General features: G+C 35.1%; 1 protein-coding gene across 2 annotated transcripts in view; it reads left to right on the plus strand.

Moving 5' to 3' along the window:
* LOC150106890 (sodium-dependent proline transporter-like) overlaps positions 1–13,168 on the plus strand; it is a 196,563-nt gene that overhangs the window by 145,525 nt on the left and 37,870 nt on the right. For both annotated transcript variants that reach the window (XM_090392797.1, XM_090392796.1), the window contains one exon: positions 10,852–10,983. In XM_090392797.1, the coding sequence (XP_090248923.1) occupies positions 10,852–10,983 (132 nt within the window). The remainder of the gene's footprint in view (positions 1–10,851; positions 10,984–13,168) is intronic.

The raw sequence follows: 13,168 nt of genomic DNA on the forward strand, positions 1-13,168 counted from the left end.
AACAAAACTTATAACCCCTCAAGAACTCAAAAGATTTCATCAACAAGATAAAGGACATCATTTTGGATCCAACATATATTAGCAAGCTTAGACATCACATGTCTTTTAACCAGTGTTTTCAGAGAAACATGTTTTTTTGCTACTAGACACGCTTTCTCCCTGGACACCATCAGTCTTTTTAAACATTGTCTAGGTAACAATTTCTTCAAATAAAAAAGACTCCTGCTATGAACAGAAAGAAGGTTTAGCAAGAAGTGTCAATTTCTCTTCTTTTAGCAAATATCTATATGGAATCTTTTGAAAAGATGGCCATTGAAACATATGACACAAAGCCAAAATTATAGTTACATTATGTCAATTCTACTTTCCTCATTTAGCAGGAATCCAAAGAAATACTTGATAAAATAGACTGTCTTTCTTTGTATACAGAATAAAAGTTCCACACAGCAGATATTTACATGCTTTTCTTTACTATATATATCTAGTGATAAAAACAGGAACAAGAAATGGATTACTTCAGAGAAGTGCTTCTAAAGACTAACTACAATTTAAGGACTATCGACACATTTTACTGAACTCGCCAAAATACCTCAGCTCATGCTAGAAAATGTGATCTATAAAGGTGTGGTCTTTACCTACATAAACAATATAACTGATAAAATAACTATTTTAAGATAGTATGACATCACTGTTGCTTTCACACCTATGACATAAATCTCTATGTTACTTCAGTTGTTAGATCCTGAATGGAGAGCTTTACAAGTAAATTCTTTATTCAGGATTTAACATGGTAACTACTACTAATTAAGGAGATATCTGCACATCAGCTAATAATTACGAAGTATTATTTTATGTTTTGTAATAATGTGTAGTCCATGTGTGCCATATAGTGAGAGTTATTGTTAGTTATTTGTAATTCCCAAGTAAGCTGTCTAGTACATTGCGAAATTCTGAGAAAAATTATAAGTAGTAATCCGGAATTATCGCGTATAATCTGTACGAGTCGAGCGTAGCGATGGAGGCTATACCTACGCGGAAAAATGACGTCAGAGTGGCTACCTAGAATAATGTAACTTGAAAGTTTAGAGAGAGTGTAGGATCACCCAAGGGGCATGAACGATGGGGTTCGTGGGTGAAAACCACATCAAATAGAGGGCACCAGAATAGGGCGAATAAAAGACTAAGCACGCCATTTTAGGGGGCCTTTTGACCATTTGATCTTCGATGCTGGATTTGAGTTTTAGGGGGTTGGTCGGAGGATTCGTGAGAGACTGGTGGGGCTACTACGGTAATGACGGACGGCAGGTTCTTTTCTTGAGAATGCTTGAAGATTTTCAAGCGGAGCTGATCGCAATATGACAGCCTATGTGGAATTGAGCCTTAGCAGAATGTCTCATTGGAGAAAGTTTCCTGCAGAGCAGTAGACAGCACGCAACAGTCAGAAACGATTAGAAGAAAAAGCATAGTACATCGCCAGCCTCAAAGACGGCCGAAGAATATGCAGTAAGGTAATCCAGACCTACATGAGATGGCGGCATAAAATCTGAAAAGATCCGGTAATGTAAAAGTTTTCGTTCTATGTTAAGATTCGTTTAGAAGAACAAGAAATTTGTGTACATTGTAACTAAAGGATGGTAATCGAGAACTTTTAATGAGAATTTGACTGAATTAATTAAGCCCTTGTGGAACAAAAAAGAGTTGCTAATAGGCAGTAATTTGTGAATGGCTAGACTTGCTTAAATGAAATTTAGAATTAAGATAATTATTGATAGAGTATTAATGAAAGTGTTCAATGCATATTCTGTGAATAACTTGTGAAAGGAACTATATATTAGTATTATTATGCTTAAACCTAATCTTATCCTTTCATAATTGAAGGATTTAACTTGCTCTGATTTATTGTGATTTAGTATAACCCTTAACTTAGAGTGAATTTTGATCCATTGAGTATTTTAACTTACATAACTGTAAATGTTTTATGTTTTCCAATAAACATGTTTTGTACCTTATACCTGAGTTAATGCCTGATTACGAATTCAAACCACCACTTATGAAATAGAACCTTTTGGCAGGAAGGAATTTAGATATAATTGCTTAAGTGAGATTCGGTCTACGACTGCTAACTGAATCTGCACAGCGCTAGCGTGAGATAAATTATTGTGTGTATCCTTTTGAATTTTGAATTATTTCCCTGAACAAGAGTCTCTTCTGTTATAGGATATTGGCTGGTGCAGCAAAATATAAATTTTGCCAATATCCGAAGAAGAAATAAATCTGAAGTAATATTTTAGGGGCATGACAGTAGATTAGAAGGAGAGTTATTATAGAGATACAACTAGATATAATATAGAGAAAGCAGTGACATAACAATAGAGTAGCCGGTAGGTTTTTGATTGTATAAGGTTTTAAGTAAGCAAAAGGATAGATTCAAGAAACAGTAAATTAATGTAGAAATAACAGTAAACTGACTAATTTAACAATGGTGCAGTTGACAGGATGTGATTAGGGGCCCTAGAATTAAAGTTGACACATCCTTAATCACTATAAGTTGGTTTTTGATATCGTATCAGGCATTTATTGGAATAATTAGAATTTAAGAAAATTACATTGTGTTGAATTGTAAGATGAATGCAGATATGTGCCTACCTACAAGCTCAACGTTAGATGACTCAGAGTTTTTTAGAACGATTAATCCCCAACAGGTATTCCCTCAGTTTTCGGGTGATGATGCTGATGACGTGATTGCATTCTTCGAGTACATTGAGGAATTGAGAAGAATTGGTCGGTGGGGTGAATTCCAACTGCTCATTCTGCTACGCAGCAAGCTAGTTGGAAAGGCTAAGACCTATTTTCTCTCCTCACCGGTTCTGAAAGACACCCGGAGTTATGTAAAATTTAAAGAAGTCCTTATTTCACAGTTCTCAAGGGTAAAGAACGTGGGACTGGATCTGTGGAAGCTCCGAAGAATGGTACAGAAGGACAAAGAAAGTGTGTCCGATTACCATAACAGGCTGTTAGATCTTGCCAACACACTAAGTGTTTCGGACAATGACAGGCACCATCTAAACTGGGCCGTCTTCCAGCACTTTAGGGCAGGATTGAAACAAGAACTTAAGGAGACAGCATACGGAAAGGATATATCAAACTTAGAGGAGTGTTATAATGCAGTGGAACAGAGGGAGCAACTGCTCAGAGACATTTGTCCTGCAGGCATTCTTGGGTCTGTCAATGTGATCAAAGAAGAGAGAGACAGCATTAAAGATCATGGCACTGAAAAGGTAGAACATCCTGAGAGAAAAGAGAAGGAACAGATGCTTGGGGACATTTGTCCTGCATCGAATGCCAGCTATGTTAATGTGATTAAAGAGGCGAATAATTCCGCTAGCGAGAATAAAACTGAGAAGGAATTTAGCACAAGCAAAGGAAAGACTAATGATCAAAAGGATAGTGAAAGAGAAAGACTAATGATCAAAAGGATAGTGAAAGAGATCAAAAGGATAGTGAAAACGTTGATCAAGTGACTGAAAATGAATTGAACATCCCAAAACAAGTAGGGCTATCAAACATGGAAGAAGTACATTCTATAATTAAGCAAGAAGTTGAACGACTTCAACAGCCCATAATGGACCGTCTTGATGCTTTACTGAAACAGCTGGCTGCAGTCACAGATAAGACTTCAAAATCATCTATCCCTCAACCAGAGAAGACTGATGAATTAATTAGATTAGAAATAGAAAAACTTCAACAGCCTATATTGAACCATCTGGAAGAAGTAATGCAAAGATTGGCGGCAGTGTCAGAACGGAAATCCGAGGTGTCTTTACCTCAATCACAGAGAAATAATGAGCAAGGAGACAGAAGGGAGCCTCCTAGATGTTTTAATTGTAACAAGAATGGGCATTTAGCTCGTAATTGTTTTAGTAATAGGAGACCCTCCATGAGAAATAATAGAAATGAGTTGAAGTTTGGGCAAACTCCTCATAATTATGAAGGTAGACAAAGAAATCACGAACAACAAGGAAGAAAAAAATGATAATCAAGGGTAAGATTCAGGGAACACATTGTGACGTATTGTTAGATACTGGTTCTCAGGCCTCTGTCATAACGGAAGATTATTTTCAAGGAATAAAATCCTGTGTATGGCGAGGCATTTCTAATCTAAGGAGACCGTCAGATTATCAGGGTTATCGTCATCTAAAGTTTGTGCAACAAAAAGTGTTAGAGTAAAATTATACCTACCTGAGTTTAACATGTGTGTTTGGCAGGAGTTGTTGGTCCTCCTTAGGACATCTCACCCACACGTTCACATAATTTTAGGAACTAACTTTCTAGAGAGGTACAAGTTCTCTTGCAACTTCTCTAGAAATGAGATAATCCTAATGGGAAATGAACGGTTCAGAAGAGGGAACGAAAAATTTAAAGTTCGAAATAGAAATGAGAGATCTCCTGAAGAAAGAATGCAGAGAAGAGGAAATGTCATGCCAACTGACAGAGTTAATGAAGTGTCTCCAGATGTCCAGACTGATTCTGAATTAGCTTCAACTTCAGAAGTGAACAGTCAATCTGAGACTTACCAAAAATCAAGTGTAAAATTAGCAAATGACCAAGGTGTTACAGAAGAAAATTTAGGGGAGGATTGTCCGAGAACAATCGGAGTAAACTACATTGAGATAGTTAATAGAACTAGAAATTCCTATAACAGACCGAGATGGAACAAGTACAGAAAACATGAAGTTATTATACAACATCAATGGCAGTTTGATTATGCAAACTTCCTCTGTTTTCTTTTTGTGCTTAGAAAAGCTATAAGTGGTTTGTTGTGTTGGAATTTAGCAATTGCTACAAAGGGTGCACACTTACTAACTGATTGTGCAAGCTTTATGAGTAAAAATTATAGAGAATAAATAGGTCCAAGACGTTAAAAGGAGCACCGAATATATATCATGAGAATGAGCAAACTAAGTCATATCATGAGGAAACAATACAGTCACCCGAGCCGAGATACGTACTAAGGCACAGAAATAATGGAAGGTTCATCCCCAGAGACTTGAGAGAGAGATAAAAGGGAATTATTCTAGAAAATTAGAAAACAATAATTCTACAATAAAAGATGCTTAAAGAAAAATTTATCTTAAGAAAAATTTTTTTGTATGGGGAGACTTTTGTTAGATCCTGAATGGAGAGCTTTACAAGTAAATTCTTTATTCAGGATTTAACATGATAACTACTACTAATTAAGGAGATATCTGCACATCAGCTAATAATTATGAAGTATTATTTTATGTTTTGTAATAATGTGTAGTCCATGTGTGCCATATAGTGAGAGTTATTGTTAGGTTATTTGTAATTCCAGTAAGCTGTCTAGTACATTGCGAAATTCTGAGGAAAATTATAAGTAGTAATCCAGAATTATCGCGTATAATCTGTACGAGTTGAGCATAGTGATGGAGGCTATACCTACGCAGAAAAATGACGTCAGAGCGGCTACCTAGAATAATGTAACCTGACAGTTTAGGGAGAATGTAGGATCACCCAAGGGGCAATGAACGATGGGGTTCGTGGGTGAAAACCACATCGAATAGAGGGCGCCCAAATAGAGCGAATAAAAGATGAAGCACGCCGTTTTAGGGGGCCTTTTGACCATCTGATCTTCGGTGCTGGATTCGAGTTTTAGGGGGTTGGTCGGAGGATTCGTGAGAGACCGGTGGGCCGACTAAGGTAATGATAGACGGCAGGTTCTTTTCTTGAGAATGCTTGAAGATTTTCAAGCGGAGCTGATCGCGATATGACAGCCTATGTGGAATCGAGCCTTAGCAGAATGTCTCATTGGAGAAAGTTTCCTGCGGAGCGGTAGATAGCACGCAACAGTCGGAAACGATTAGAAGAAAAAGCGTAGTACATCGCCAGCCTCAAAGACGGCCGAAGAATATGCAGTAAGGTAATCCAGACCTACATGAGATGGCGGCATAAAATCTGAAAAGATCCGGTAATGTAAAAGTTTTCATTCTATGTTAGGATTCGTTTAGAAGAACAAGAAATTTGTGTGCATTGTAACTAAAGGACAGTAATAGAGAACTTTTAATGAGAATTTGACTGAATTAATTAAGCCCTTGTGGAACAAAAAAGAGTTGCTAATAGGCAGTAATTTGTGAATGGCTAGACTTGCTTAAATGAAATTTAGAATTAAGATAATTATTGATAGAGTATTAATGAAAGTGTTCAATGCATATTCTGTGAATAACTTGTGAAAGGAACTATATATTAGTATTATTATGCTTAAACCTAATCTTATCCTTTCATAATTGAAGGGTTTAACTTGCTCTGATTCATTGTGATTTAGTATAACCCTTAACTTAGAGTGAATTTTGATCCATTGAGTATTTTAACTTACATAACTGTAAATGTTTTATGTTTTCCAATAAACATGTTTTGTACCTTATACCTGAGTTAATGCCTGATTACGAATTCAAACCACCACTTATGAAATAGAACCTTTTGGCGGGAAGGAATTTAGATATAATTGCTTAAGTGAGATTCGGTCTACGACTGCTAACTGAATCTGCACAGCGCTAGCGTGAGATAAATTATTGTGTGTATCTTTTTGAATTTTGAATTATTTCCCTGAACAAGAGTCTCTTCTGTTATAGGATATTGGCTGGTGCAGCAAAATATAAATTTTGCCAATATCCGAAGAGGAAATAAATCTGAATTAATATTTTAGGGGCACGACAGTAGATTAGAAGGAGAGTTATTATAGAGGTAGAACAAGATATAATATAGAGAAAGCAGCGACATAACAATAGAGTAGCCGGTAGGTTTTTGATTGTATTAGGTTTTAAGTAAGCAAAAGGATATATTCAAGAAACAGTAAATTAATGTGGAAATAACAGTAAACTGACTAATTTAACATAGAAATTACAATTTAACACAGTCATCCAAACACCCAGCTGTTAACCTTTTCTGCACATGTGGTATCCATTATCTGACAGATGGTACATTCTTGAGAAATTTGCATGAAAGAATACTTCAAAGGTGTAGAGAGAGAGAGAGAGAGAGAGCTGATAAATCAGACCTGACTTTTCATATGACTAGCAAGAAACATCAGGTTATTTGGCAACTCACAAGAATGCCATTTATTGAATTTAACACTTATATTGAAAAATTTGAAGTCACTGAAATGGCACAGTCCAACATAGCTTCATAAAAATTAAAGCCTGATTTTAAAACAGCTGTGGTTGCTCTACTTATAAGATCTAAAAGAATCAGAACTAGGTTATGATAGACATTTTATAGCACAGATCAAACAACGAAGCATGGGTGATATTGCACCATCAATTTAATGATGGTGCATATTATGTTAAGCCATATCAACTTCATTTTATGTACTATAAATCTTTCTGCTGCTGTTTGTTTTCAAATTAAAAACATCTTTTTCCTGATGATAAGATGAAAGCATAAGAAACTAATGGAATAAAATTATTTTTTCTTTGTATCCTTTAATCGTTGTTTATACCAGAGATACTATTTTCTCCTCTGTTTTGTATCTTATTTCATCTAATTTTTCCATGTAATTACGTCATACATTGAGAATATCTTTCTCTTCAGTTTGCATGTCATCTTTATAATCTGATTCTTTTTACTCTGTCCTTTCCTCTATTTCTAAGGTTTTTTTTGAATAGCTTCCAGAACAATTTGCCACTTTCGTTATATTTGTGTTCTGTATTTTTACTCATTTTCCCGCGATTTTTATTTAGCTACTTTTACACAAAGCTTAGTTATCTGACATTGCCCTCTTCCCAAGGGCAAGGACTGACTTACTTGCCAGTAACGTTTGCTACAATTTCTTATTTTCCAAAGTTCTTGAATTCACCATGATGTTCTGATTTTTCTCTCCTTGCAAAGAAACCTCATTTTGCCTCTCTCATGAATCAGTCCACATTTCTCTTCGGATCATGCCACTGTGGCTAGAGGTTTGTTTCTTATATTTAACTTCTCTCATTTTTTTTTTTCCCTTCAATATCATCATCATTATCATCAAATCCCTGCCATGTACCCTCAAAGGGTGTACAGGATATGATAGTACTACATGAAAAATTTACATCATTACTAACTTCCTATCTACAATTTTCCTCCAAATCAGTCTGTTACTTGTCAAGACTCCAACATTATCAGATCTTATATTTCTATCGTCTAAGGCACTTTGTACCATATCAATCCACCTATATCTTGGTCTTCCTCTGGGTCATTTTCCTGCCAACCTGGCAGAGAACACTTGTTTTGCTAATCTTTCCTCGCCCATTCTATTTAAGTGACCATACCACCTGAGATTAGCTCTGCTAACACATTCCTGGATGCTGACAATGTCTAGTTTTTTCCTAATATCCTCGTTTTTAATATGATATTGCCATTGATGCCATCTGTTCACGCCACTAATCTTTCTCAGGACTCTCATATCTGCAGCCTCTAGTCGTTGTTCAAGTGTTTTACTTCTGATCCAGCTCTCAGATCCATAAGTTAAAACTGGTTTGAACACAGTCTTGTATACAGCTAATTTAGTGTTCCGACTAATTTCTCTCTCTCTTATTCCATATGAATTTATTCATTTGACTTCCTACCATACCAGCTTTGTTGATTCTATTGTCTGTTTCTATATTTAATTTATCATCTTCACTAAAAATCGTGCGTAAATAGCTGAAATGTTTTACTTGTTCTATAAGTTCTCCATTCACAATGCAGTTGATATTTTCAATGTTTCTGCCTATTTTCATTGTCTCTTTGTCTTTTTAATGCTGACCTTCATACCATATCTATTACAACATTTATTCAATTAAGTCGGGGAATCTTGCAGACTTGGGGGGGGGGGCAGTCAGCATGAAATTCTGTCATATTGTGCCATCATTTGAAATTTTGGTTTAAGCCAGTAAGAATACAATTTGGTTGGCTATCCCAGATTACTAGCCCATCCTCATCCGTTCAGTATCTAGATAGATATCTAACAGGGTGCACCATAAGAAGGTGAGGATTGGACATCGGTCAGAAGACCTGGTCGGTTCTCCAATCAGTTAATTTCCTGCTCTGCTGTTTAGATCGCCAACAAGGCTTTTCTTTTTTTTTTTTTTATGTCAGTTGCCTTCTTTAATGAACAGAAAATTACTCCACTTCTTCCTCGGTAAAACCTTCAGTGCACAAATAAGTCTCATTGTCCAGTTCCCATATCAAAATTGTCGATATCTTTCTACTTGAAATCGCCTAGCAGGCAAGAATCCCCACTAAACATGACGATGTTTAGTGGGAATACTATTACTGCTTCTTCTTTTCCCTAATCACTGTATATCTTATAGTTATGGATATATGTATATCTTATAGTTATTAAGAAGTACCTTGTGCTTGTTTTAGTTTTGATTAGTCTCAGTAAAACATGATATTTTGACATGGGATTTCTTTATCTTTTAGTTTTGAGTTCTTTTCTGTACTTCCATTATTGCTGCTTATTTTCACTTCTGCTGACATAGAATTTGGAATGTTCCAGTAACTGACTTTTTGCTGTTCACTCTGGTTCCCATGCAAACAGCTGGAGCTTTGTTCTTGCAATGCCTCTAATTAAGTCCTCTAATTATTTCTTTTCTGAAAAATATTTAGGAAACTTTATAAAAATCATGCAAGGTATGAAGATACATTTGCTGGTTGGTTGGATCAATTTATAATTAGTACAGCATTACCAGTTATTCAGAAGTAAAATAACACCTGGAGTGAAAGAAGAGCACAATTTCTTAGATACTGATTAAACAATACTTGCAGTACATTTATGCCAAGTTGTTATCCCAGTAGGAGAAATTACATGTTTGAAGTATAAGGAGGCCTGTGAAATTCTTATCAACTACCCTAATCATAACAATAATGATGGTCTAAAATTCCAATGAATATGGAAGCCACATATTCCCCACATAACCTTTTTATATAAGAGTTAATTATAAATAGGACTATAAGTAATCCAGGATCTTAACTCTAATATAACAACTCTCATGTTAAATTAGGACACCACTTTTGCTGTAATAAAACTATCTATATGAATTTGTTCTCTGATGATGTTATAAATAGAATATAGCTTTGATGTAGTTTTTTTTTCTCCACAGGTCAGACCAGTAGAATAATGGTTGATCAAATCATTGTCTCTTTGGCATACTGTTTGAAATGTAAAAAGCTTGTCTCTGTGTATATATATATATATATATATATATATATATATATATATGTGTGTGTGTGTGTGTATACTCCTTTTTTTCTTAATTTATTCTTAATTCTACACCGTTTAGAATTAATTACTTTAATTTCCCGATGATAACCTTAATATGAAGGTTGAAACATCGGGAAATTAAAGTAATTAATTCTAAACGGTTGTAGTCTCCATAATTTGTCTGAAATGAATGCTGATCACTGTGTAACACTGAAGAAAAGGATTCTGACATTTCGATTTCCTTAGTACTGAACGAGAGTGTTTTTGCTCTCTTAAGGTTTCTCCTTGTCTCTGAAGAGAACGAACCAGTTCGAAATAGCTATCAGGGCAGTGAAACCTTTGTCAAATGCTCTGATAAAAGGCAAATATATGGATGCTTGGGCAGTGCTCGTGTCTTTTAAGTAGTGCAAGCTAAGGCGACTCAGGGATGTCGAGGATTATATTCTTGTAAGCTCTCAGGTCAACTTATGAAACTTATAGTTTCTACAAACATTTGGCTTTGAAATAATGACTGATCTAGTATCACTTTGCCTGTGTAATGTAATTTATTGTCTATTACTGTTTAAAATGTTGCATGATGTGGAATAGTTCCTAAGTATATCATTTTGTTTTTCTAGTTTGTTACCATAGAAACTGTTATAGCAGCAGTATGGGATGAACTACCTCATTATATCCAAGAAAGACGCTTATGGCTGTCAACTGGAATATGCTTGTGTATGTTTTTTGCTGGACTTATTTGTGTTACAAACGTAAGAATTTTTAAGTTAATATTTTTAATTATTATATGTTTGTTGAACAAACAAAAAAGCATGATTATATATATATTTAAAAAATTTTTTTTTTATATACATATCACTGCCACACATGAAAAGTTTCAGTGATTATAGTACATTAAAAACTACCAACTGATGCTCTACAGAAAAGAAGCGCAATCATGTAGCAAGTCTTAGAATTTAGCTATTACAGTTGTCTGTTCAACTTTCACTATAGCAAATTACAGGAATGTTTGTTAGAGCAGATAGGTAGTTTGCTAGAGTGAATTTTCTTGAGAAAAGCTTTTTACCTGTGAGGCTTCTGTACAGACTTTATTTGTAGCAGGTTTATTATAATAGTGTTTGCTATAAAATTGAGAGAAGTTGACTGTTCATGAAAGAAATCTGTTTAATGGTATTAACTCACGACATATAAAAAAAAAACAAATTATGTAATTTTTTAAGCTGTTAATATTGTCTCTAGATTCATATCAGCATTTTTGGAGCACAAAGACTACATACTCAAGTGACTAGCAGAAACAATTAAAAACTGTATTGAAAAAATATTGTAGAGATTTCATGCTCGCTGGAGCATTGCCTGGTTAAACAAAGCCCCTGCTGTTTTCATCAGGGAACCAGGGTGGGCAGTGAAAAGCCATCTACTGGAACAAGCTCCAATGCTACATCTAGAAGAAGAAGAAATCCATCAGAAGAACTGAAGATAGGAACCATCAATATAAGGTGTATTAATGGAAAGGAAATCAAACTTGCAGAAGAATTGGAAAAGGACCACATGTATGTAATTGGCATTATTGGGACAAAGATGACAAAATCAGGTGGGATCTTACTAAATAATAAGTATAGGATATTATATTTAGACAATAATGATCAAGGAAAGGAAGGAATAGTGATATCTTCATGTTTGGTGTTGAATGCAAAACTTCTTGATTGGAAGACAGTTTCAAGTAGAATGCTGTGGGCACACTTCAAAATGGGGAAATGGACAATGAAATGTATTTATGCCTTAGAAGGTTCTTCTGAGGAAGTAACAAAATTTTTTGAGTCATTAAAACAGGCAACTGAGAAAGACTTTTGATACTTGTTGGAGATCTAAACAGCAGAGTACCACATTGTCTGTACCACATATAGGAACATTTTGGAAAATTTTAGAGAAAAAGATGAAGCTGATAATGTTGGCAAGTATTTGCTGGATTTCTGCTCAGGACATGGACTAGTCATTTCTGACATCATGGTCCAACATACAGATATGTACAAATTCACGTGGAGAGAAGACACAAGAAATAAGAAAATCCTCATTGACCACGTCATTATTGATAGTGATATCTTTATGCTGGCTCAAGATACAAGAGTGTGCAGAGGATTTGAAATTGGTCACTTCCAATTTCAAATCCTCTGCACACTCTTGTATCTTAAACCAGCAGGGGATTTGAAATTGAAAGTGACCATTACATAGTGCTAAACTGGTTAAAAATGAATATTTGAAAAGAACAGTATGTAAGAAAGCTTTAAAAAGAATTAAAGTTGAACAGCTTTTACAAGTAAATTGTAGACTTGACTGTACAAACATTATTGAATAAAAAATGAAACAAATTGAAAACAAGAATCAAACCTTGGAGTCTCAGTGGCAAACTCTGAAGAAGACATTGATTGATTCAGTTAGGGAGTTATGTGACAAAGTTGTGTGCAAGGATAGAAAAATGAGAACACCATGGTGGACACAAGAAGTTAAAGAAGCAGTCCTGTAAAAGAAGAAACATACCAAAAGTTCCTAGCAAATAAGTCAACAGATGCCCTAAAAGAATGCAGAGAAAAATGTAAGAGAGCTAAGCTGTCTGTAAAAGTAGCTATACGAAAGTCATGGGAGGACTTTGGTAAGAATATTGAAAATAAATATCAGGAAGGTGGCAAAATGTTCTGGAGACTGTTGAAAAAGCTTAGAAATGGAGGAAAGAGTTCTGTAAATAATCAAGATGATAAAAAGTCACATGAAACTGAAGATAAGGATATCCTAGATGTCTGGAGTAATTACTTTGAAAGACTGTTAAACAAAACCAGCAGTGATAGAATCATGGTTAATTTTCAAGAGAAATGCAAACAGGAGTACATATTAATGCTTGAGGTAGAAAAAGCCATCAAAAACTTGAAATGTGGAAAGGCAGAT

The sequence above is a fragment of the Typopeltis vanoorti genome, chromosome 5 (genome assembly GCF_054136105.1).
Source record: "Typopeltis vanoorti isolate ZY-2024b chromosome 5, IOZ_Tvanoo_1.0, whole genome shotgun sequence".
Taxonomy (NCBI): domain Eukaryota; kingdom Metazoa; phylum Arthropoda; class Arachnida; order Uropygi; family Thelyphonidae; genus Typopeltis; species Typopeltis vanoorti.